The sequence below is a fragment of the Hipposideros armiger genome, unplaced genomic scaffold (assembly GCF_001890085.2).
Source record: "Hipposideros armiger isolate ML-2016 unplaced genomic scaffold, ASM189008v1 scaffold_8, whole genome shotgun sequence".
Classification (NCBI taxonomy): Eukaryota; Metazoa; Chordata; class Mammalia; order Chiroptera; family Hipposideridae; genus Hipposideros; species Hipposideros armiger.
Genome location: NW_017731358.1, coordinates 1,564,129 through 1,590,160, shown reverse-complemented (window position 1 = coordinate 1,590,160; position 26,032 = coordinate 1,564,129). Strand labels below are relative to the sequence as shown.

Genomic DNA, 26,032 nt, shown 5'->3' with positions numbered 1-26,032 from the left:
ATTTGGTTTGGATGTTGAGACCACGTTATGAGACTTACTGAGGAGAGCACGGCACACTTTCCTCACTGGTCTGAAAATGACATGGGAAAGGAGTAGGGAAAGACTGGCATGGGGTTTTATGGTGGGTCGGGGTGGGGTTGGGGTGAGGGTTCTGTGCAGGCCAAGGCGTACAAGGTTTGAACTTCCCACTGGCACCAAAGGAGGGAGCAACCAGGCTCTCCTATCAGCTTGTGCAGGTGTGGGCATAAAGGGAAGAGAGAGGCATAGAGCTTGAAAGCTGTCAGCAGTGAAATATCAAAAAATGGAGCCTCATTACCATTCTGTGTCTCCACTTCATGACCTTGGCAAACCTGGTAGGTGTGTTTCTCTTATCTTCTAACAAGTCTTGGTGGAAATATTAAACAGAGTTAAGTCTTAAGAGAGAGTCCTACATTCATTCATTTGAGATCATCTTGCAATTAAGGCCCTTTTTTAAATCCTGTTCCCAGGCGGGGATAAAAGGAGAGTCAGACATAGTGCACTCGTTTGTGGGGCTGCAGCCTGGTGAGATCACAGACATGGAAACAACTATATAGTATAAAACCACGTGCATACAACAGAATTATGTGAAAGAAAGTACTGTCAGGGAGCAAGTATTATAATTCTGCATGGGTAGCCAGGAGAGCCTACAAGAAGATGATGAGTTAGGCAGGAGGACGCCCGCTGAAGCCTGAGGAAGGGACCGAGCTTTCATGAGCAGGGCACTGGCACTGCCCTCTGCCAGAGGGGGAACTCCTGGCTGGTCATGCTGATGTGAAGGCTCAGAGAGAGGGGATCGCAAGTGGTCCCCGACATGCTGCAGAGGGGTGTCAGCTGTGTCAGCAGGCCTGGAGAGTGAGCTCCCAGGCAAAGGTTTGAGAGTCCCTTCCCGTTAGCACTGAGTAGTTAGTTGGCCATGTCCTATGTCTCAAGTTGCATTTTCAGCAGACCCTGTAGGCATGTGTTCTGTGAGGTAAGGAGTGTTAGTATGCGACTTCTGCATCTTCTTACTGAGCTATTCATATGATCAATTCCAGCTCCAAATGCCTGCCTGTTGCGTGTTTAGAGTCCCTAGGTAAGCATAAGGAAGTTAATGTGAGGAGCTGGAGAAGCCGAGGCAGCCTAACAGACATGATAAATTAATCTTATAACCCAGGAATATCAGGTGGTGCGCACTGATGGTGCACAGTGTGGCTTGTTCGAGACTGAGTAACAGAGCTGGGATTCCTGCTCAAGATCTGCATCTCTCCTCATTTCACCCCAGTTATTCTCAGATCGTGAGGGTGGAGGATGAGCACAAAGGTATCAGAATTACCTGGAGGGGACAGAAACAGACTTTGTAGCCCCCTCCTCCTATAATTAGGATATGCAGTGGGGCAAGGCTGCCTCTTCTCCCTTACAGGTCATTCATTACTGGATTGTAGTCCTGTTGTCAAAATTACATCATATCCTTTAGGTGTGTAGGCAGATAAAAGATTGTGCATGCTTACCTTATCCAGCATGACTTTAGCTACTACCTGTGCACTGACAACTTCTTCATTAGTAAGGCTAGGCCCAACTGGTCTGCAGTAACAAACATTCCCTGAATCTCAGTGCCTTCATGCAAAATTTTTTATTCCCAAGCCATTTTCACTGTGGTGCAGTGACTATCTCTAGGGCAACTAACATCCTTTCAAACAACAGCCCAGGGACCCAGGCCACTTCTGTCCTATAACAATGGCACCTGGAACACATGATTTACAGGGGAAGAGTGGACGAGGCTTTGCAGTGGCTTTCACTGTGATAGTCCAGAAGTTTCACCCATCAATTCTGTTCACAGTCCATTAACCAAGAACTAGTCATATGGCCACCTACTGCAGGATGACAGGAGAATGGTATGGGTAATGTTCTTACTACCATGTCCACCTGAGGACTGGCCCTGGAAATCTCCAATGTGACTATCCCATAGATACATCAAAGTCGACACGCAACACAGAACTGATTGTTTTCCTTTCCCCAAATTTGCCCCTTCTTTATCTTGGCAAATGATAGGTTGCCTGAGCCAGACACAAAGCATTCACCTTAGGTTTCCCTTCCTTCCTCGTTTCCTCTTAGGTTGTCACCAAGTCTCACCAGTTCTCCCTCACACGTATCTCTCGCTAGCTTCTGCCCTCTGTTCCTGTCCATAGGGCTGGTGCTCAGTCAGTGCATACTGCATGGCCACCCCGGCTGTAAAAATGTTGAAATACTTAACATTCTGGTTGCTAAGTCAACGTACCCTCTATTATTATACTCCGTGACACTGGCCTGGCCAGGCCTCCAGGATCCTGCTGCCGTGTTCGAGGTGGCTTCCTTTCCCTTTGGTTGGCTTTGCCTTGTGCTCTGTAGACGTGTGGGCCCTCTTGCTACTTGTAAGGTCTTGCCACTTGTCTTCTAAGGACTTGGATTGAGCATTACCTCCTCAATGTCTTTCACTGACCCACCCCCTCCCCAGCCCCTTGGTCGGGTAGCTCCCTCCCTAGTGAGTCTGGTTCCGGGAGAGTCTTGTATTTCCTTTTAAAAACAATAGTTGTTGAAGGTGCCAAGCACTGTGTTAGGTGCTAATGTTATAAACCCTCATGGAGCCTACAGTCTCATGGGAGAGGCCGACCATAAATAAGTAAACAAATAAATGTATAATTGCAAATGTGAGAAGTCCTAAGGAGAAATAGAATGGGGTGCCTAAAGCAAGGGAGTCCTAGCAAGTCCTTGGACTTGGTCCTAGGACCCCTCTCCTCAGCCCCTCCTGGAGGGAAGTAAAAGGCTCCTCCCCTTTTGAGGGCCTGGGGACTTGAGACAAAGTTGCTGTGGGAGCACAAGGGTTTCCTGATTGCCAGCGGCCAGGCTAGGGCGGAGTGGGGGCAGGGAGGTGGGTCCTGGCTTCCCTGAGACGGTATATATGCAGCTGATGAGTGGGATGATTTACAGCCTTCATTAAAAACACGGTCGCCAGAGCAGTGTCCGCATGGCCTGGTCTCCTCCTTGTGCCGGACGCTTCCTGTCCAGCTGCCAGCTGAGTGACTCTGTGCCCTACAAAGTGAGGGAGCCAAAGACTCTGCTTATCAGTGTTCCTGCTGACACAGGCTCTGTGATCCATTTGTCACCTGTGGAGGACATCCCGGGAGTGACATCTGGTCACTGTCCTTTAGGAAAAAGGGATCATGGCCTCTGACAGAAAATAGAAGTGACTCCGGTAGAAGCTGGAGCAGGGGAGTGGGCAGTGCCTGCTTTCTAAATGGAAGCTCACGTCACACATAGATGCCTTTAAATATGATGATCCCTGGAGCCTGTATGTTAACCTGAGTTGTTTGACTGCTGTGGTGGGGATGGTGGGAGGAAGGGAATTTGGGGAAATAGGAAGCTCATGGGACACTTAAAAACCAGAAAGGAAAATGATTCTTTTAATCATGGGGAATATACGATTCAGCTAATAAAAATGTAGTTTCATGCCATCTTTTAGGCATATGTCGAGTGTGTCCAGGGAGGTGTTCTTCTGCCAAGTCTCGTAAGACTCAGAATGTCATTTGTCGCCAGGCACCATCTGGGTCAGCTGCCTCCTGGTATATGTACTAGTTAGTGTGTGATGGTTGGTTGTAGGGTTAGAACCAGAGAGGCCTGCAGGGACCACCTAGGCCTAGCCCCTGGTTTTACAGAAGAAGTGGACTCGGGCCACAGTGAGGCCGACCACTTGTCACTGGTTCCTGTGAGCAACACTGGCTTCCTGTCCTCCTTAGAAAACTGTGGCGGCTGCTCTGGTTTCTCCATCAGGAATCCTGCCCGCTGGGTCATGGGGATGTGTTGAGCTTCCTGCAACCTCTAGATGCCCTTCTTGCCTTCCCATTTAAGTGTGGGCGAGGGGGCTGCCTTATTTTAGGGCCCTGTGGAGGGCAGGGCCAGTGGTGGCTTGGTAAGCATTAGCTCTGTTCATTTTGCGTTTTCCCCACCCCAGGAGTCAGTGAGAGCATTGTCAGGCATGGGGCGGTTGTTCAGCTGAGAAGCGGTTGACTTCAGCCCAGCTGGTGAGGGCCCTCACTTTCTACCTGTGAATACTCGCTTTCGAGCTTAGCCCTTTGTGGCCACAAGTGACTGTGTGTGGCCCACCTCCTAGCTGAACAGTGTCACGCTGTACTGTGTCAAGCCAAGGCCTCCTCACTGGGCAGCATGAGAACAGGGAAGTGTTTTTATCCAGGCACTCAGGCAGATTCTTGGTTTCCAAAAGCGTCCGGGTGAGGCAGCTCTGGGTATAGGGACCTCAGCTTTGTTTCCCATCATCTAGAGGGGGGCTCCAGTCAGCTAGTCCCAGAAAAGCTGGAGCTCATCTGTCTGTAGCATAACACTACTCTGAAGGCTTTAAGTCAGAACCACATCCTGACAACTGCAGCACCCCTTTACCGCCTCCCTTCTCAACCTGGCCTCCACACTACAGCCTGGCGGAGATTTGACCTATGCGGGCTTGAGCCTGTCATCTCTGATCAGTAGCTTCCTTGAGACTGCCGTCAGCCTCATCTCTCCCAGGCCCCTCTCATGTCCTTCATTCCAGCCAAACCAGCTCGTTTTCTGCTTTTCTCACACATCTTCCAGCCTTCCGGTCCCTCCTTTTCTGTCTCTGGTCTCTCGTTCTGTAATTCCATTTCCCACATAGAAAGACTCTACTTCATATCTGTCTTTCAAAGCCTGTTGTGGACCGAATATTGTTCCCCTCAAACTCATATGTTGCAGCCTGACGTCCAAGGTGGTGGTATTTGGAGATGGGACTTTGGGAAGTAATTAGGGTTACATAAGGTCATCGGGGTGGGGTCTAGTGGGATTGATGTCCTCATCAAAGAGCCAGCGACAGCAGAGCACTGTCTGTCTCAGCCTGTGAGGACACAGCGAGAAGGTGGCCACCTACAAGCCAGGAAGGGAGCTCTCATCAGAAACCAAATTTGCCTGCACTTGGATCACGGACTGTATGAACCGAGAGAACATCAATGTGTGTTGTTTAAGCCACCCACTGTGGTATTCTTTTAGGGCCGCCTGAGCTGACTAAGACAGGCCCAAGCTGAATACCCTCTCTTCTCCAAAGCCACCCTCGCTGTGCCCACAGCACTGCCTCTCTCCCTCCCTGGTCACTGGTCACAGGCTTCCTTGGGTTATTGTTGTTGTATTTAGTCTCTGTTACTGCCTAGAAGCAGTTTGAGGGCAGAGACCTTGTTTTGCTGATCCTAGTCAGAGTGCCAGATATATGTTAATTCAACTAATCATTTAATGAATTAAAGACACACAGACACACACACTTGACTCCTTTACAGTTAACTGTTAGGCTGTGTAACAGCTTCTTATGACTGCTTTTCTGCTATCCCTGCTGTGGGTGGCCATTGAACCTGCTTTCTCCAGTACATTAACATGTGGGTGGTGCAGGGGACCCACCGTGTTACTTTTCTACCCTCACTGTGCCATGGTTTGCCTGAATGTGCAGCTCTTCCCAAGCTCAGTTTGTGAGAGGAAAGGGAATTGTTTTGGTGAGAGCACCGAGGAGGCCGAGGCCAGGACCAGAACCAGACCATAATAATAGCAAGAGAGAAGTTGGGGAAGGAGAGTGCATGTGACCCTGAGCCTTCCTGGTGTGGTCCTCCTTGAGGAAGAGCACCCACATCCTCTGTCTTTGGACCCCAGCCTCACAAAAGGTAGGTGATGGAGAGAAGCGGTCCCCTAAATGGGAGGGCTCGATTACATCTCTCAAGTGGAGCTCCTGGGAGCACAGCCCAGAGAGCCAGGATCCCTGAGGGGCGCGTCAAATTAGGTCCCAGGACCCCTGGCCTGAGACAGGCACAGAGAGGTGCCAAATCTACAGAGCAGGGAGGTTGCCCAATCAGGCCACTCCTCTGCCCAGCTAAAGCACCTCAGTGGGTCTGGTGCCCGCCCAGCTCGCCAACCACCACTTTCACACCTGTCTCCCATTTTATTCCAGTGTGCTAAAGGCATTCCTTGGTTTTTTTACTAGCCTCCCTTTGTCCTCTCTTTTCCCAGATCTTTGCATTTCTGTTTCCCCAGCTTTCAGGTCTCAGCTCAAATGCTGCTTGTTCCAAAGTCCTTCCCTGTTTTCCCAACTTCAGTAGCCCCTCACAATATCATGCTGTTTCCCATCACTGTTTTCTCCACAGCACTTAATTGCTGTCTGATGTCGTCTTGTTCAGGCTATGACACAAAAGCAGGGCCCTCGTCTTTTCCCTGCCATATCAGCAGTGGCAAGAACAGTGCCTGGCACCTAGTGTGTGTGTGTGTGGGGGGGTGGGGTAGTAAATATTTGCTAAATGATTGAAAGAATGCAGAGTTGTGCGTCATGACCAGGAAAGGTTCTCGTGTCTTAGAACCGTGCGGTGCATTGCTGGCTGTGTGTGCTGTTGGTGGGATGAACACTCAGAGGGTCTGGCTTGGTGCTGCCCTGGACCAGGAGGGAACGTGGGGTTCACACCAGGCAATGCCCCGCTATCAGCTTCTTGGGGGGGGGCACTTTTCCTCCTGAATGCTTTACTTCTTCTAGCAACTTCTAGTTTCCATGTTTATTACAGCACCTCAAGCCTCTCATTAGATCCAGAAGGAAATTTTGGTGCAGTTCCAGATTCTTTTAAAAAGGAAAAGGACTCTCTCCTTGAATAGAAAAATCACAGCTCTGCTTGAGCGAGGAGGGTTTTTGATTGTTAGGAAGACCCTGAAGTTTTGGGGACATTGTTTATATTAAAAGAATTAAAGTTACCAAGCATTATGACTCTACTTCAGAATGAGTGGAAGTGAAAGTGTTTTAAAAAGAAAACAAAGCTCAGTCCTGGCTTCCAGAGAAAAGGAGCATTCTTTTTTCTTCTGGTATGTGTTTGTTATTTCTGTGACCACCAAGGCATGCCTGGCTTTATAATTGAAATCATTTGGGAATAGTTTTAAGATTGTTCAATTCTTCCATCACTGGCAATTCCCAAACTCTGTACCTGGATGTTTATCGCTAATGATTCTAATAGTGCCACACTTAATTGTTATGTGAATTGCAGAGGCAACTTCATCTGTTAATATTGGGCTAAAATATTAATAAAGCAAACTTGCCCTGACCTAGCATTCCAGGAGCCAGACCACAAATACGGATCTGTGGAATTCTACCTGCCTCAGTTAGAGGAGAGAAGGGGCAGGTCATGGCCTCCATGCTTAATCAGATTAGCATAGGTTTAGAAAGCAGTCAAGACACCAAGAATATGGATACCATCCTGCCAAGAAAAGGTTAAAACGTCATATGTTTCCATAGGAATGCTGAAAATTTCCCTTCATACAGGCATGCAGGAAATTAAACCACAAGAAAGGCCAAGTCAAAAATCTTAATCTACCCATAACAATGAAATGTGAAGTGTGGGTTTATGGTTTGAAAGTGGATAAAAATAGCACCGAATGACTCAGCAAATCGGCCTCCTCAAGCTCTCTGCGCCGCTGACGTGTGGACTCTGGTAACGGACCCCGGAATTTGGCTGGTCAGAAGTGGCCCTCCTCTGGGAAGACAGGACCGCCTGACAAACTTAGTCTCACTTTTGTCGTCTCCTGCCCAGGCTACCCATTCTCTTTATACTCATTTCCAGAAGTTTCCAATCCAGGCTCACCAGTGTCCTTTAGTCACTCACCAGTGACTCAGAGGGAGGCCCCAGGCTTTTCGTGTTGGGTTTAGATGGTCTTTGTGTTTGGGGGCAGCCATCAGCCATCACTGTCCACGTGAGGTTTACACAATCTCTTCCCTGACTGGAGGGGGATTGCTCTGCGTCATGCCAGAGCGTTGATTGAACTTTCCAGTTTGTGATTTTGTGTCCTCATGTATCTTTAAGGCCGCTCTTTCTTTTTTGGATTCCTCTAGGCCTGGAGCTCTGAGGATGCAAATTGGCCTCTGAGAAAACGACTCATCCCAGTAGACTTGGGGTTTTTTCTAAGCTTCCCTGATACCCAAAGCGCCTGCCATTTGCCTTGGACTTCCATGTTGTACTTGGCAAGAGAGATGGGGAAAAAGTGGCACAAATACAGTTAGATAATTGACAGGAAAAAGAAACCAGATAAGACCAACTCTTAGCTTATCGTTTGCTTTTTCTTTAAAAAAAAAAAAAAGCATCTGGAAACGCAGAAAATCACCTTGTGGTGAAGTAGGAGGAAGGCAGCAGTTTCTAGATGGATTTTCCTTAGGAAAAAGATGATAAAAATGGGTAACTCTGGCTATCTTGAGAAAGAATCCTAAAGAAACTTGAAGTTATGGCAAAATGCCTTAAATCTGATATACAGTGCCAGAAAATGGATATATTCTATGAGATAGTTAGTGCCTTTAAAAATGTTTTTAACTTAAAAGCAATACATGTTCATTTTTAAAAGATGAAAACATTTTAAAAAATGCTAACTTTTTCTAGTCTCATGTGTATGTGTATATATCCATACATATATATATATATATATATATACATAATACATTAATATATATTTGACATACTGATAGTCATATGTTTTAAAATATTTATTTCCATGATTCCAAAAGAATACATATATATTGCAGAAAATTTAGACTAGTATAAAGAAGAAGTTTAAAATAACCCAGAATTCACCGTGGGGTGAGGGTGGAGGTGGTCTTCACCGATGGCCTCATGACGCCTTTGTGTCGTCCCCGCTCCTTGAACTTGGGCCGGCTCTGTGACTTGTTTTAGGCAGTAAGAAATAGTGGAAGTGATGCAGCGTGACTTCCCAGGCTCCGTCACCAGGAGCCCTGTGGTTTCAGCCTGGGTCTTTGGAAACACTTGTTCTTGGCTAGCTCCCTCACGGAATCCAGCTGCCATGCTCCGCAAAGCCAAACCCCAGGGAGCGCCCACATGAAAGTGCTCTGGCTGAACAGCCCCCGCTGAGCTCTCTGCCGACAGCTAGTCAACTACGAGCCATATATGTACTAGGGACGTCCAGCCTGGCTGAGCCTTAGGCGACTGCAGCCTCAGCTGCCATGTTCTGGTGTCCACATCAGAGACCCCATGTGAGGACCGCTCAGCTAAGCCCAGCTGACCCTCAGAACCATGAGGAATGATCATAACCTGGTTTAAGCCACCGAGTTTTGTGGTGGTTTGTTATGCAGACACAGATTATTGGGACGGATATGGGCTAATTTCAAAGTAAACCCGTTTACAGGGAGCATGTTGAGGCAGAAGAGCTCAGACTAGGGCCAGGTAGGCCTGACGCGTGTTGCTGCTTGGTCACCCACTGGCTCAGTGACCTTAGACAAGTTACTCAGCTACTGTGAACCTTAGTTTTCTCTATTGGATAAATGGAAGTTGGGAGATTTAAAAGTATTCCAGTGACTGGTACAGAGTAGTACTAAGTAAATGTTAGTTTCTATATGGTACTATTTAATACTCATGAAGAATGGTGATGAAGAAAAATTGGAAACTAGTGGCAGTGGCAGCAGCAGAGAAAATATAATAAAAATTCTATATTTGCATGTTTTAAGGCTAAGAACAACGTCATTCTTTTTTAGTTTCTTTTTTATTCAATTACAGTTGACTTTCAACATTATATTAGTTTCAGGTTTATAGCATAGTGGTTAGATATTTATATAACTCATGGAGTAATTCCCTCCGATAAGTAGAGCACTCCCCTGGCACCATACATAGTTACAATATTGCTGAATGTCATTCATTTCTGAACTTCCTCCATACTTGGCATAGTACTCAGCAAACAGTAGGGTCTTTATGGCTCACTTGTCTTGGCATGGCTGAGGTCCATACAGTGAGGCATATCTTCTCTGCCTGATATATGTTTGCATTATTCTAAGAACAAGCAGCTGGGTTATGGGTGAGGGTAAAGGCCACCTCTGTTCAGAATCACAGGGTGGCATTCTAACCCTCTCATCTGTGCAGTGTGGGAAAACTGATGCCCAGAGGGGAAGTGACTTGCCCAAGGTTGGACCTAGTGGCAGAACCAGGGCTCTAACCCAGTGCCCTGTCCACTCACACTTGCCCAAAGTTTCTAAGTTCACATTTCATTAGATAAGGCAGAGCTCATTACATGCTTGTTTTTTAAAAAGCGGGAAAGAAGGGTTGGTCTGGCCTCGCCTTTTAAAAGTATTTCTGATAGGCAGTCATCTCCTACTTGTGTCTTTATTCACTTATTTATTTTTGTAAACTTTTTACTCACTTATTTATTTTTTGTAAAGAATGAGCAAGGGCCCTCTAGACTAATGCTGCTGGAGATTTTTCAAGAGAGTGATTGCCACCCTCGAGTGCTTGGATGATGGGCCCAAAGCCACAACGTTGGCAACTCTGACACTCCTTCCTCGTCTATTTCCCCCACAGCAGGCAGCACCGGAGTCTTCCAGTCAGGGAAGAATTTGCTTGGTGTGACCGACCGTCAGTGGGATGACAGAAAGTTCTTTATAGAAGAATGACAATGAATGAATGTAGGAGAAATGAAGGCATTAGAAGCCACCATTTAGTGACAACCGTTACAGTAATAATTTATTCAGACAAGAAGAATCAGTGGATGCTGAACCAGAAGGCAGATATTTTCACAGTCTCAAAATGTTCCTCCACATATTTAAAGAAAAAAAATAGTGGCTTTACAGTAATCAAAATTAATATCACAAATAATGGGACAAATTGACATGCTATGCCTCCTGATATGAAAGAGTGAGAAAAACACAACATCACTCTGTGCTATTTTTGACAAAGACACCTACCCTGGATCTAACAATAAGGAAACATTAGGCAAACCCAAACTGAGGAAGATTTTACTAAATAATTGGCCTGTATTCCTCAAATTGGCCTAAGTCACAGAAGATGAATGACTGAGGAACTATTTCATATTGAAGGGACATGAAAACTATATGCCATCCTGGACCAGAAATTTTGATTTTGTTTTTGGGAAACTGACAAATTTTGAATGGGATTTTAGATTAAATGATGTATTAATGTTAATTTCCTGGTTTTGATGGTTATGCTGTCATTATGAAAGTGTCCTTGTTTCTTAGGAAGCATACACTGAAATATTTAGAGGTTAAATCTTGTTTTGTTTTTTTTTAGATTTCATCTGCAATTATGTCATTTTTGGCATTCTATTTTATGTCTTTAACTAAAAAATTAAAATGGATAAATTTTATTTAATTAAAAAAGAAACTAAATTAAATGAAATTAAAATTTAATTAAAACAAGGGAATGAGTTCATTAGTGCTTAAGTACAATTTGGTAGACAGAATCTTTTTGATTGTAGGGTCTATGATGGGAGCAAGTTATAAAGGGCTTGGGGACGCCTGCTCCATAGGAAGGCAAGTTGTATTTTAAACGAAAATTGGAGTCTGGATTCCCAGCCCAAGGGCCAGTCTTTTGACTTCTCCACATTCTTGAGTAATTATTACTAGACTCATAGTAGGAGGGTTCCTCTTAACCTTGGTAAACAGAAGTGAAAACAGTGAAATGTAGACTGTCTTAGGTAGGAGAAAACTATAAAATGGGGACAATCAACCCTACTTGTAAGGCTTAAATGAGGTAAAAATACATAAAAATACCTAGCCTAGTACCTGGCATATAGCAACCACATCCTTTTTGTAGATGATGATAGATAGTTCATCTTTTTTTTAAAAAATGTAGCATAAAAATCAATAAAATAGTACAATATTTTGGCAAGAGGCCTGGCTCAGGAGACAGGAAACCTGAGGAGCCATTAGACTATGGGCAAGTGAGTTTGCAGACTGTCCCAGGGGAGCAGATGTCGCTCCTGAAAAGATTAAAACCATATTTTTTTCTCCTGCTACAAAAGGTAAAATGGAATGGGTAGCTCTTCACAGAGAAATCTCAGAAAGGCATTTTTGGCTTCCTAAAATGGAGAAACTTATTTTTCCCCTTGAACGTTGCCATGACGTGGATTTCTGGGCCCAGGGAATAATGTAGGACCAGCTCCTCTGTGGTGTGTGTATGGCGGGGTGGGGGAGGGTGAAATGGAGCCAAGCATGTGCCCGAGGGCAGGCTTCTTCCTCTTGGGAGAAGTGGCTGTTCTTTGCCTGATCCCACTTACCCGTCCTGTGTAAGCATCTCAGTAGTGCTTGCTCCTCTCTTGGTCGCAGGGCCTTCTACTCTACTCAGCTAGGGACTGACGGAGAGCTGCATAGAAACAGGAGCCCCCACAGTTATAGTAGAGAACCTCAGAATGAGGAATTTGCGAAGTTGAGCTATGACCATTTGGGCAGACCAATGGTAGCTGTATCACTATTTTTAGGAAGCACCTATTAATTCTGCCCAAAGAGGACTGCTTTCTACAGCTGCCATCATGAGGGGTCTATGAAAAAAAAGCCTGCTGGCGAAGAGCCGAGACCGGGCATCAGCCTCTGTTGGTGGACAAAGTTAATGTGGTCCTGCCCCTAACAGGAAGGGGAGCCTACACTTTTAGAGACAAAAAATGAAGTCTATAACAGACACCAGAGAGCTATTAAGCTGTGGAGAGGCCAGCAAGGACCGTGAACATCTGTACCATAGAAATGAAAGGGGGTGCTATTGTGCTTTCCAAATCTAAAATTCAATTTCCCCTGCATATTGAACTTCACAAAGAAGTTCATGAACTACAATTTCATATTGGCAATAGAAGTGAGAGGAAAATTGAGACCAGGTGTTATATGTGTCGTCTTATTATATATGTCCCTAAAGTTTTTCAGCCCAGTTGGAAATAAATTCTGTCCTATCCTAAAGGATATGATTAATACCTACTCACAGAAGGCGCCAAGGGTGAGGGAGGAGACTCATGTTATACTGTCACTGAAGCCAAACCGTGTCTTTTCATAATAACTTGCTTTGTTTTGTCCACAAAACAGGAGCTGATAGTTATAAAAAATGTTATGGCTGAGCCATGGCTAACACTCAATTTTCCAGGCTTAATTCTGAGAGGGGGCGAATTGGGCTAGAAGAAAGAATTTGTCACAGAGGTCATTAATTTCAACCTCTTGGCCCTAAAACCTTTTACCAGAGCTGCTAACAGGTTGCATAAATCACTCTTATGGACTCCATTTCCTCCCTTCACCTCCTCCCCCAGAGGTGGGGGCAGGCTGCTAATGTGAAAAACATAGATTAGCAGGGGCACGAGAGTCAGGGACTTCCTGGCTGAGCACCGCTGAAGAACGGAGCGCAGGTTGCATCCTGGCAGTCCAGGGGCCCGGAAGGAGGGGTCGCCTGGGGAGGAAGGCAAGCGTGGGCTTCAGAGCCCAAGTGTGAGTGTGAATTCCAGCTCTGCCCCTTACCAGCTGTGTGATCTTGATTGCCACACTTCTTCATTTCCTCATTTGACAAAAATAATAATCAGATCTCAGAGCATTTGGATGATTACATGAATATATTTATACATGTTGGCTGTTGTCATTAAAAAAAAAACTTCCTTTCAACTTGCTTTTGTGACATTAAACCCTTTTATCCCTGAAGTTTCTCCAGTACACTTGAAAGGGGACCCCAATAGTATTCAAACTCTGTTGGGAGGTGGGGGTGGCCTTGAGGGGGGTGGTTATGGAAAGTGGGGAAGTCCCAGTTGCTGCACCGATATGATCTGGAGCTGTCTGCTATTTTCACCCTTGAGGTGGCACCACTTCTTGTTTTAAATGATAGTAGGATTTTAAAAGGCACTTCAGAGATGTCTGAAAGCTTTTCCCAGAAAACTATCTGATGAATCAAATAGACTGAGTGAGGCAAATCTGTGCTTGCTTTCAACCCGGACGCTTCCTTGCTAGGTCATTGTAGACAAGTTGCCAAAACTCTCTGAGCCTCAGGTTCCTTATTTGAAAATGGGAGGTACCAACACCCATCTGGCAAAAGTGTAATGGAAGCTCATGAGCAGAGTCAGTAAGTGCACAGGCCCCAGCATGGGTCTGGGCCACAGACACCCTCTTTCTGCATTTAGAGAGTGAGCGTTTGGCTGACCAGGCTGGAGGAGCTCCAGGAATCTGTGCCCAAGACCTTGGACCCTTGGCATGTTGTACTCTGTTCCTTCATAGCAGCTATTTCCATAGTTAGCCAGCTGTCCTGCAGATCGGCCTGACACAGCAAAGGGAATGGAGGGGGTCTTTGGGGGACAGGGAAAATCCCATCTGGGAAGTGACCCCAGTTCCCTCTCGGATATAGAACCACCACAACCAATTCCACCATGTGGACCCCTTCAGGGACACAGCTTGGATCTGTGCCTTGGGGAGGTGGGCCCTCCACCATGGCCTGAGACCCTCCAGCAGGAGAGGCCAGTCTGGTGTGGCTGGTGTGGCACATCAGGACTCTGCCTGTCTCATGGGCCTCAAAACAGCTCCTTACGGGTCATGAGCCTCTTACCCTTAGAGGAAGTCTCCACGCCTTTTCATTTGCCCTTTTTGGCCTCTGCAGGCCAGAGATGCTGCCCACCAGCAATTAAAAAGCTGCAGAGGATGATAAAGCAGGTGGCAAATCGCTGCAATATTTCCAAGAGAACAATGAGAAATTGAGCTCCCTTCCTACGCAGCTGCTTCCAGGTCCGCAGCCCCATGACACCCCACATAGCTCGGGGTTGTCATAATTTCCCCTTCTCCCTTCTGGTTAGTGGAAAGCTTGTGCTGATGTTCTGAGGTGAAAGCCCTCTGATGTGTTATAAATATTTATCTCTGGGAAGCTCTGAAGCCCTTTCAAAACAGAAAGGGAGAGGAGCTTGCATGGTTAATCTGCCCTTCAGAGAAGGCCCGTTTGTTGACCAGGATGGTGGGCGCAGAGCTTATCTAAGCATGTCTTTTCTTTTTATTATTTCCTGAATCTGTTTTTCCTCATCTGTTGTGTGTTGTTTTGTGTTTGTTAACAATTGTCTACCAGGAATTGTTTCTGAGGATAGGAGAAGGGAGGGGCGAGAAAAGGAAGCTTTCTTTTTTTTTTCCCCCCCTTTTGTTTGTTTTCGGGTATCATTAATTACTCATTCTGGGTTGTAATTCCATCCGTGGTCAGATGACATGCCTTGTGGCTGGTTTAATTGGAGGCTGATGATGAGCTGTCCCAAGCCTGTTTCCACAGGGGAATGTTGACTTGGGAGCCTCCCAGCTGGTGCTGAGGCCCTGAATGTTGACTTGTGCAGTGCATTTGTGCAGAGGAATCGACCCTACGGCCCAGCCAGGCTGGTGCTCAGGGCCTCCGACACCAGCAGCAGGTGGACTTCCTGAACCCTGAGAGCAATCACCTGGACAGTCTGGCGCCTCCTCAATGCCGTCCAGGACCAAGGCGGTGATGATGGCAGTGGGATTAGAAAGGTCTTGAAAGTTGCATCTTTAGCCAGCTCTCTCAATCTTGTCTTTCTTTTTCCAACCTGTTAGAACCAATGGCACTATTTCGTTAGCCTGAAACTGGGGCACAAGAGGATGAGGTGAGCAGACATGTCCCCTTGTGAAGATGGTACCACGTTCTTGACTTGACTCCCTGGAGTTGAAGTTCAAGTAGAAATATGTCTCAAACCAGAAAGCCCACCTATTTGCTTAGCATCTTTTCCCCACTTTGAGCTGACGTACTTCAGTGGCTCCTGTCTTGTGGTCAAACGTTCATCAGTTTTATGGTTGGGGATTTCAGCTAGGATCTCTGAACCACTTTCTGTACCCTGGAGGCAGCAATTCTTTCATTTCCTGAAATAGCTCAGCTCACCCTGCCTAATTTGTTGCCAAACTCTTATCCCCCGTGGAAACCAGTGTTTAAAGCTCCAGCTGATGACCCATGAGGTGGGAATGCTGGAAGCTCTCGTAGATTCTGTCTGCTACCAAGAGGCCTGGCCAGCCAGCATCAGGCAGTTGAGCTCATCCAAGGAAGTGCCCAGCGCCAGGAGGTGCCCACACAGGACTTTTCCTAACACATGGGCAAGCGGCCTTTAACCTGAGAAAATGGCACAGCTGTACATTGATACTTCAGTTCTTGTTTTTGTGATTTAAACGTGTACATGAGAAAATTTGTAAGTGTGAGGTCCTGGTTGGAAGGACCCTCATCTAATTAATTAGACATAGCAGCAAACACATTCCCAGGAATGAACAGGTCTAACTGGAACAGAGGACAGCAGGGCAGTGGGGGGTGGAGGGGGGTGAGCAGTGTTTTACTACTGTCTGCAGCTGCTCTCATATCAGGCACTATAGAGAGAGCTGTGTGTCCAACGGTGGCTCCTGGACATTAAGTCAGCTTCCCCATTCCCTTTGAATTTAGCACTGAGAAAGTTATGTTTTTAGAGGAATGTAAAGATTTGTTGGTTTGGTTTGGTTTTCAACATCCCTGCCTGGTGTGAATGTGAGACTATGGAGAATAATTTTCTCATTTCCAAAAGCTGGCTATAACGTGTGTGGATCATGGCGGTCTCTTATTTTATTTTATTTTATTTTATTTTATTTTATTGGCTACTACTTATTAATCTTCAGGTTTACATCTTCATGGGAGGATATGCAGATCCTCCATGAGCCACTTGTGTTGGGTGCCTGGCAAGTCTTATGCATAATGCTTTGGGCCATTACACAATGTTTTCTGCTCTCTGGGAGTTTATGGCCCGTGTTGGGAGGGGGTGTTGGGAGGGGGAGCTAATTAATATACGGCATTAACTAGGGAGTCAGAAGATCTGAGTTCCAGGATCAGCTTCACCAGTTAGCTCGACTGTGTGACTCCTGACAAGTCCAGCTTCGGTCCTCAGTTTTCCCATCTGTACAGTGGGTATATTGGCCTCAATTATTATCAGGCCTTTTTGGATCTATTATCCTAGATTATTCTCTCCTCTACATTTTATCTTCTCACAGGATTCTGACATGGTGAACATTCAACCAGTCTTAGATGCTGACCATTTTTTTGAGTTTTGTAGCTGTCGAATCCTCTTTTTTCTCAAACATTCTTTCCCATGCTTTATAGATTTCATCTCTTCCTTGCTTTGAGGGCAATTATCTCATTCATTTATTCCTTAAATTTCAGTGGTTCTACTGCTGTCATTACAACTGTCCTCCAAACAGCATCCTCTCTGGGCCATCAGCATGGCTGTCACTTCCATATATGAATCTTGTTTCATCCTCAGAACAGCCTTTCATCATTATGTATAATATTAATAAATCCCCGCATGCAGTTCCCACAGAGAGCTGTCTACATGAAGGACCAGAGGCTAGAGGAACAGGGCCCTTTAAAAACATCTTACCCTAATGAATTCCAGTATTCCTAGTAAGCATCTTCCTGTTTTCAGCAGTGACATTTACAACTTGGCATCTTATTTCATAATTACATAAAAGGATAACAATCTGGACAGATGCCCGCATGACAGTGCAGGCTGTGTGCTAGGGGCTGTCGGCCTCCCTGAATAGAAGGGAGTGTCCTCCTGCCATAGCCTGAAAGGTGACAACTGGGTCAGTCCTTTCATATTAGTGTGAAGGGGTCACTTGTGTTGGAGCTTCTGCGTCTTTCCTTGCTAATCAGTTAGCCTCAGTTTGGTGGAGTCCCTCTCGAGAAAATGTTAGCAACTTTTAGCAAACCCTTCCTGAAAGGTGCTTTACAAATGAGGAGTTATAAAAACTATGAAAGCATCTCAAATTCCTGTGTCTAAGGACTGTGCATGATCTTCTTAGGTTCATTCTCAGCCAGTCCCAAAAGGGCAGTGAAAGCACTCAGATTTGTTGAGGGGCTTATTAAGACAAGGCCAGAGCTATGCCCAAATGTGGGAGCTGGGTCTCTTTGGGAGAAACCTGATGTGCCTTAGCTCTGCCTTCACAGCACATTCCCTTCCTCAGGGAACACTGTCTGTGCCAAGGGTGGTGAGACAGGCACAGGTAGCAGTGACCTGAGGCAGGCAGCCACGATTTCTGACCAGGGCAGGGCCTGTCCAGGAAGGCCAGGGAAGGAGGCCTTTGGGCTGCCCCTTGTAGAATAGGTAGGATTTAAACGACCTTGAAAGACCAGAGTACACATAGCCCGTGGTAAGCTTTCAGGAAAGATTGACTAATGGACTGAATGAATGCATGGCCTCTCTATCATCAGGAGTTTCTTATAGTGAAATTACCATTGTCATGTAGAGGATTTTCCTTAAATTCCACATTAGACCAGCTTGTGGCTCTGCTTTTTTGTCTGTGAAGGTCTTTGCCACTTCTGCATACTCCTGGGGTCCCTGTGTGCATAGCATTGGAGCCAAAATCTGCCTCCCTGGAGCTGCTCTCTGATCGGAAGGGGAATCAGGGTCTATGGAAAGAGCGTGCTGGGGTTTCAAGTCAAGCAGACCTAGGGTGAGATCCCAGCTCCAATACTTATTTGTTGTGGGACCTTGAGCTATTGTTTTAAACTGCTCTAAGCCTCTGTTCCTTCATCTAAACATAGGAATAACTCTGTGAGAAATAAACTATTGCCTGTGCAATGCTGGACACTTAAAAACCACTCAAAAAAAAAAAGGGTGCTTCTTTCTGGCCATCATTGATGTTATTGGAAGTAATCCCTGGGGCCATGATGAAATTTACTCTTTTCTCATAACCTTGACAATGTCACAGAACTACCACTATGCATGTTTGAGGCCTCCCCATCTCCAGGCCAAATGCCCATGCCATCCCCTACCCACCATTCATCCACAGAGCCTGCGATGATGTGGTGTCTCTGCTTGGGATGATGGTGCCATCCTGTCCTTGTCTTATAAGGGCTCTGCTGTACCTTGTGTAAGAGCAGTTTATGGGAACTTGGGGTGCAGGAGATGAACTGAAAGGAAGAGAAATGTCTGAAGGGCGTGTGTATGCTGGGTGGTTTCCCCGTTATGAAATCTTTCTTTTTTTTTAAGATTTTATTGGGGAATTGGGGGAGGGGAACAGTGTTGGGGAATTGGGGAAGGGGACCAGCCAAGTTGTTGTTCTTCAGTCTTAGTTGTGGAGGGCACCAGTCGCCATCTGGCTGCCCATCGGCAGCTCGTGGCCTCTAAGCTCAAGGTGCTGTGTTCAGTCTTAGTTGCGGGTGGGTGTAGCCACCATCCCATGTGGGAGTTGAACCCAGCAGCCTTGTTAAGAGCGCATGTTCTATCCACTGAGCCATCCTGGTGGCAGCTCAGTTCAGCGTGCCGAGTTCAGTCTTAGTTGCGGGTGTGTAATCTTGTTGTTACACCAGCTGAGTCATCCTGCCACCTGTTGGCAGCTCAGCGACAGCTCAGCTCGGGTGCAGCGTCACTGGCCCATGTGGGAATTGAACCAGCAGCCCTGTTGCTCAGAGCTCATGCTCTTAAGCCAACTCTTAACCAACTGAGCCACTCGGCCGGCCCCCCATTATGACATTTTGATGGCGGCAACTCTCAGTCCTGGACCTTTTCTCCTGGTACATGGTGTTCACCTAAGGTCACCATCAGGTTCCTTCCCTTTCTTTCCCAGGGCCTTGTGTGAGAACAGCAGGCTCCTGGAGGCTCTGCCCTAGGGCCTCTTTCTAGTCTCCACTTTGTGATTTAGGGCAGCTTCCTGGGAGACAGCGAAGTCACCACAAGGGACTCCCAGGTCATCACCTTGCCTGGTTTCTATGTTGTTATTGTTTGTAGTGCAGGAGGGAAAGCGGCATTTTCACTCACATTTGTGTGTGGGGCGGGGGAGGGGAGGGGGAGAAGTATGAAGCCAGGCAGACAGCAGGGTCCACATTGGCCTGCTGGGCCCCTTGTCTTATACCCGCTTCCCACAAGGGCCAGAGAGGCCAGCTCTGGTGCTCTCTCACTTTCCTCTGCCTGGGCAGCTGGGTTGTCACCTACTGCAACTTTTTTTTTTTTCCCCCAGAAAACTCACATAGGATATCAAGTAATATTTTGTTTCTCTGTATCACAAAGGAAAATGGACCAAGGAACAAAAAATGAATTCGTTTTTCTTAAATCATAAGCTGTGATTTCTTCATAGGCTAATTTAGAGAATGGCTATTGAATTCCACAAGCATTCCTGAGCATTTACGGGATTCCAAGCCCGCACAATGAATGGGTGGAGGCCGAGATGCCAACGATAGGGTCCCTGTCTTCAGAGGGCTTCCAGGGGCAGGCTGTGCTCAGATAGCCGTCGGGCTCTGCAGCAGGCAGCCAGGAAAAGGCTGCTGAGGCGTGGCAGGGAGGGCCCCCGTGTCCTGGATGGTGTTAATGTTACTTCAGCTCTCCATGCCTGTCCACAGTCCAGGTCCAGTCCTTGCCGTCGGCTTCCGTGAAGTTTTCCTTCACTGCCTCAGACCTCAGCCTCAGCGAGTCCCCTGCTCGCCAAACCTTAGAGCCCTGTAGCCTGTATACACGCCGTTTCCCATCTGTTGTCCCATCTTCTCGGCATCATAGCCTCACGAGGAACATTGTATTATCCCCACTTTAACAAACGAAACCGCTAAGGTTTAGAAAAGTAAAAGAGTTTTCCCAGGGTCACAGAATTCATCAGTAGCAAAACTGGAACTTGCACTCATGTGGTCTGATTCTGTGTCAGGCCTTCTCCTTAGTACCAAGTGCTTTCTCCCCTTCATCACTTAACCCCAAGCACCAGCTCTTTGAAGCTCCCATAGCCCCTCTTGTATTTCATGTCAGGACTCATTCCTCCCTCTCTGTTTTCAGTCACCTGTGTGGCTCTCCTTGGGGACAGGGTCCCAGTCAGCCTGGTGTCTGGTCCCCTCCTAGCCCGACAGCCTAGGAGCTCAGCCAGGCTCGGTAGGGTGAAGGATGAGAGCGTTAACCTGGCCTGTGGCTCCCTCCTCCCTTCTCGCTGCTGAGTTATCTGGAGGCAATGGAAGCAAACAGCTCTTACATGCCGGGTAATTGTGAGACTCAGTTTGTCTAACCTGACACATATTTAGGTTTGCAGAATGTACTAATATGGGCCGAAGACAATAACGGTTTTGGCCCCTCTCCCCGGGGGTCGTTTACCACCTGTGCCCCAAAGAGAAACACCTGTATGCTTTCAGTTTTAAGTAGGGTATCCATATAATGTGTCAGACACTTTTGAGAATGAAATGGTGCACTGTTGACAGTTACACCAGGACAATAGACCTAAACTGGAGCACGTGGTCACCAGGTTTGAAACAAGATGTGTGTCTGCAATCGGAAGGAAAGACGTGGGGTAGTTGTTTATGGAGACGTCTGGCCTTGCGGAGGGGGTTGCTGGCAGATGAAGGGCCTTTGTTTCCAGCGGTAACTTTGCATCTTCAGTGACAGCGAGAATAATCGAATACCTTTCCTACACCTTCCACTTTATTATCTATAAATAGCTGAGCCTCCCAGGATGTGTGTCTCTGTCTTATTGTTGTCTTCTTTTTTTTTTTTCCTCCAGAGATCCCGCGGATAATTCAGCTGGACCTAGACCTAAAGTACAAGACCAACATCCGGGAATTGTTTGAGGAGTTTGACAATTTCCTGCCAGGCGCCATCATTGGCATCGCAAGGGAGATGCAGCCAGTGTATAGGTACGTGGCAACTGTAGGGAGGCGGCCTCCAGGATCCCTCCCCACCCCTGACCCCCTCTCTCCTGCCACTCATGGCAGATTGGGATTTACTGGTATGCAGTCTTTCTGCACTTAATCTCTTAGGGACACATTTTTAAATTTATTGCTTACAATTAATAGTATGGACAGGGGGGGTTTGCCTGGAGCCATAGATGCTATCTCATTCTTTTGGGGAGATTGTGACATTTTTCTTATGGAAAGCTTAGCTGTTTTAATTGTTGGTTCTGGTTAAGCTCAGAATTTTAAAATCTGGGTCTTTGTGTTACAGAGGTGGTATCAGGATGTAGCTTTAAGTTGCCAGTCCGGTGATGCACTAGGCTTTCCTGGCCTCAGAGTCACCCTTGAGCCCTCCTCTGTATAAGCAGGGTGGGCTTATTGGTGTCCTCTAGGGAGGGAAAGGCAGCACAGCTTTGGAACACAGGTTGGCATTACCTAGTGGAGGTGAAGAAGTGCATTCTGTGCGAGGTAGTGCTTTATTGTCAAGTGTGAGTGTGCGTCATAGAGAAATTCCAGCACCTGAGAACCAGGAAACACATTGAAGATATTCACTGCAGCATTGTTTGTTGTCACCAAAAACTGAAAACAACTTACATGTCTGTAGCTAGCAGAATAGATAAATAAAATATATTTATCTAGTTGAGTACTACATAAAATAAAAAATGAGCAAACAGTAGCTATGTGCACTGGTAGGCAAAACTAAACTGTAATCTTTGGGGATGCATGCACAAGTGGTAAAGACTATAAGGAAAACCAAGAAAATGACGATTCCCAAAAGTTAGCATGGTGGTTATTTCTGGAGGGGATGGGGCGAGTGACGGGGAGGGGGACATGGGTGGGCATGCTACAGTGCTTTAGTTCTCCACCTGGGTGGCTGTGCATGTGTTTGCATGCGCTTTTTTTGTGTAATATATTTCTTACAATGGAAAAAGAAAAAAAAAAAAAGGGAAGGAAAATCAGAAGCACCTATGGGTTTTTCTAAAAACTAGGCCCATGGCCATGGGTGCAAAGAGTTCCATGTGGTTGACTGCCTGCCCTAGGCAGAGCCGTAGCTGACTCAGAGCAGAGCTGCCTGGAGCTGGTATTTCACTGCCCCCTGGGCTGGCTTGCTCCTTATTCTCAGTGCAGACCCTCATGCTGGCTCCCTATGGACATTCCTGGAGCTAGGCCCAGTCTTTGGAGAGCTGCAGGGCACAGTCAAGTAGTGACTCACAAGCACGCATTTCTCCTAAGAGGGAGGGGGAGAAGCGACAGCCCCTGATTGGTTGTGGCTATTTGCAACAAGACCCAGATCATATAACAGGAAATTCCTGCAAGGCCTCTGAATGAGCTGATAACTCCTGGGCCTTATGGTCCTGTTCCCCCAGATGTAGTAATCCTTTCCAATGTTTTCCCAGAGTCACCAAATAGCGCCTCTTACTCTGCTACAGGGGAGTGGATGGGATAGGGTTTGGGCAAACATACAGCAGCCTCCCTGCCTCATTCCCTCACCTTCAAACAAGGTGTATCTTATGTCTGGGATTCTCGATTTCCCAAAGCAAGGTGTTGGAAGGAGCACTGAACTAGGAGTCGAAAGTCCTGTATGCTAGTCCCAGCTCTGCCACCATGCTTGGAGCCTTGGCTCCCCTATCTGAGAATGGGACCAGGCGTGCTCCAAGACCTCACCCTCCCCGCTCTGGCATTTGGGATCCCAGCTCTTCTGACCCTCACAATTTCCTCATTGTCTTTCCTCTGTCCAGAAGCTGCTTGTCTGATGGTGAGCTCCTCACTGCTCCATAGGGGCCAGTGGCCTTGCGATATTTAAACCAGGCTAATTATTAAATGCAGTTAGAACAGCGATGCCTTCCAGCCCTGGTTTGGAATCTTCTTATGTAATATAAATGGAAACCTGATCACACTTAATTTAAAATGGCAGGAATTTATGTTTTTTGTAGAGCTAGGATTTTTATAAGCTGTGAAACTTAAATCAGTGTAATTGTCTGGTCTTCTCTAAAGCAATCTCTGAAAGATTTTTAGATCCAGAATGAAATTGAGTTTTTTCTCACCTTCAGAGTTTTTAATTATCATCATGTACAAAGAGAAATATGAGACCTCTGTCGAGTCCAAAAAATGTCCTGTTTGCAGGGCCCACGCACTCAGAATCAATAGGAATGAACCCTCCATGCTTGTCCCTTCCCCTCTTTCATTCTTCCCCAAGCTGAAAAGTCTCTAAAGGTCCCTAATAATTAAATCTAAAGATGACTGCCCTGCACTAATCTATGCCTTACTGGCTCTGGGTAATTGCCTTTGAATGTTTGCATCTCATTCTGGGGCTGTGAATGGTTTGGTGCTGGCTGGGGCGCACAGGGAATGGAGTGTGGGGTTTTTTTGGTGTGTTTTTTTGTTTTTTGCCTCCTTCCACAAGAAAACTGGAGACTTCTATGGGTCGAAAGACCAAGTGTGAAGTCGTCTGCCACTTTGGAGCCTGTACCTGGCTGTGTGTGTTTGTGTGGAGGCGGTGGGAGAAGAAAGAGAGTGAGTTAACAGTGCCCAAGCAAGGACAGGCAGAGCCGGGCCCTTCTTGTGAGCAGGCAGTCTCAGCGTCTGTCTCCTTGGACTTGGCCATCGTGGCTTATGGGAAATCCCCTGTCCAGCCATCTGCCCACCTCTGTGGGCACTCGCCACTCCCTGAGTGCTCCTCGGGGAACTGGCAGCAGAGTTCCAACAACTGTGTGCTCTCCCTAGGTGGTGGCGTGTGAGGTGGGCAAGTTTTTTTTTGTTTTTTTTTAAATCATAAGAATCTGCCAGCATCTCTGCAAAGAAGTTTAGAAACAAAATTTAGAAACAAAACAAAATTTAGAAACAAAACAAAATAGCACAAAAGCAAAACTTAGCCGATTAACCAAGCATACTTTGATCTGGAAATTCACTGAGCAGAAATAAATTTGGATCACCTCAACTGTGTTGTTTTTTATAGTCACTTGTCCGACAGTTACTGTACTTCAAAAAAGGCACATATTAAGTCATTTTTATGGCTGTTTCCCCTCTATTGTGTGCCATGAATATTAGCAGGTTGGAGTGGGGGGGTAGGGGAGAAAGTATTTCCCACTGTCCATTTGACAAATAGCTTTCTTTAAACATTTTTTTCCTCCCAAATTGACTGTGTTTTCTGGAAAATGATAGCTCATGGGGTGCTAGGGTAGTGATAGAGGAATCGTTTTTTCTTGGATTCTTGTTAAGATTCTGTTGTGTCAAATATCCTGTGATCTTCCTCATCTGAAAATTGGGGAGCAGTGGTTGTCTTGGGTGGGACATTGCCTTCCTTTCTTGATTCTTTCTCTGCCTCTGTGTCAGTGAAGTAGACCACAAACAGGTCCTCAGTGGTGATGTGTTTAGTTGGGATAAATGACCAAAAGGAGAGAAGGGTCTAGTGGTTTCTCAGTAAATAGAACGCTCTCTGTAGATAGACAACTGTATTTTGCACATGCTTGTTAGTCTAGGACGCCATTTTGAATTTGCTTTCTATGACTGAATTGGAAGACAAAAGAAAACTGTTGCATCCTCTTTATGAACAGCCTGTAAAAATAATAAAGCAGCAAAGCAGCTGCATGTAGAAGGAAGAGCACTCAGGTTGTACTTAGAAACCATGGATTATAGTCTTACCTTTCATGAATTACCCGTGTGATGTTTTGTAAGTCACTTGATTCTCTGACCCTCTGATTTTTCATCTGTAAGTGGAAATAAACATATCTAATACACAGAATGACTAGAAAATGCAAATGTATTAATAATATCTTGAAAGCCTCTGGTGTAAAACAGACCCTCAGTAAAGAGCATTTCCTCACTCCTCCACATAGTCCTCACAATTCCTTTTTGTGTTTTTTTTCCAGATGATTTTTTCTTCTGGAAACCTCCATTCTACCCCACCCCCAACCATAGAGAGTTACCGGTTAAAATACAGGACACCCAGTTAAAATGAATTTCAGATAATAAAAAAATTGTTTTGGGCCAGCCGAGTGGCTTAGTTGGTTAAGAGCTCACTTAAGAGTGTGAGCTCTGAGCAACAGGGTTGCCGGTTCGATTCCCGGCCTGAGCTGAGCTGCCAACAGGTGGCAGGATGGCTCAGCCAAAAAAAAATTGTTTTGTGTACGTATGTCCAAAATATTGCATGGGACATATGTATACAAATTGTTTGTTGTTAAATGAAATTTCAACTTAACTGGGTGTCCTGTTCTTTGTTTTTTTGGTTTGTCTTTGTTTTTGTTTTTTGCTAAATCTGGCAGCCTTACCCTTACCCAAGGGTTAAAACCTTCTCTTTTTAGCCAAAGCAAGTGATGTAGCTTTTCTACAAGATCCTTGAGTAAGCAGGAACAAAGGGTACAGAAGTGGAGCTTGTGAGGGAAACAGGGCGAGAGAGTGAGGGGTGGGAGGCAGCTCTCAAAGCCTCCATGAGGAAACAGGCCTGAGGTTCACTGCTGTGCTAGAGGCTTGAGTGTGGTTTTGGGGGGGAGACCATTGGGGCTAGGAAGCCTGGCAGTGGCTTAGATTCAGGCCACAGGGCTCCTGATGAGGGGAGAGAGAGAGAGAGAGAGGGAGAGAGGGGG

The 26,032-nt window shown here is 46.3% G+C and overlaps 1 protein-coding gene across 5 annotated transcripts in view; it reads left to right on the top strand.

Annotated features, from left to right (window-relative positions):
* Nucleotides 1–26,032, top strand: part of XXYLT1 (xyloside xylosyltransferase 1) — a 188,728-nt gene that overhangs the window by 73,886 nt on the left and 88,810 nt on the right. For all 5 annotated transcript variants that reach the window (XM_019650461.1, XM_019650452.1, XM_019650444.1 and 2 more), the window contains one exon: nucleotides 21,281–21,413. In XM_019650461.1, coding sequence (XP_019506006.1) covers nucleotides 21,281–21,413 — 133 coding nt within the window. The remainder of the gene's footprint in view (nucleotides 1–21,280; nucleotides 21,414–26,032) is intronic.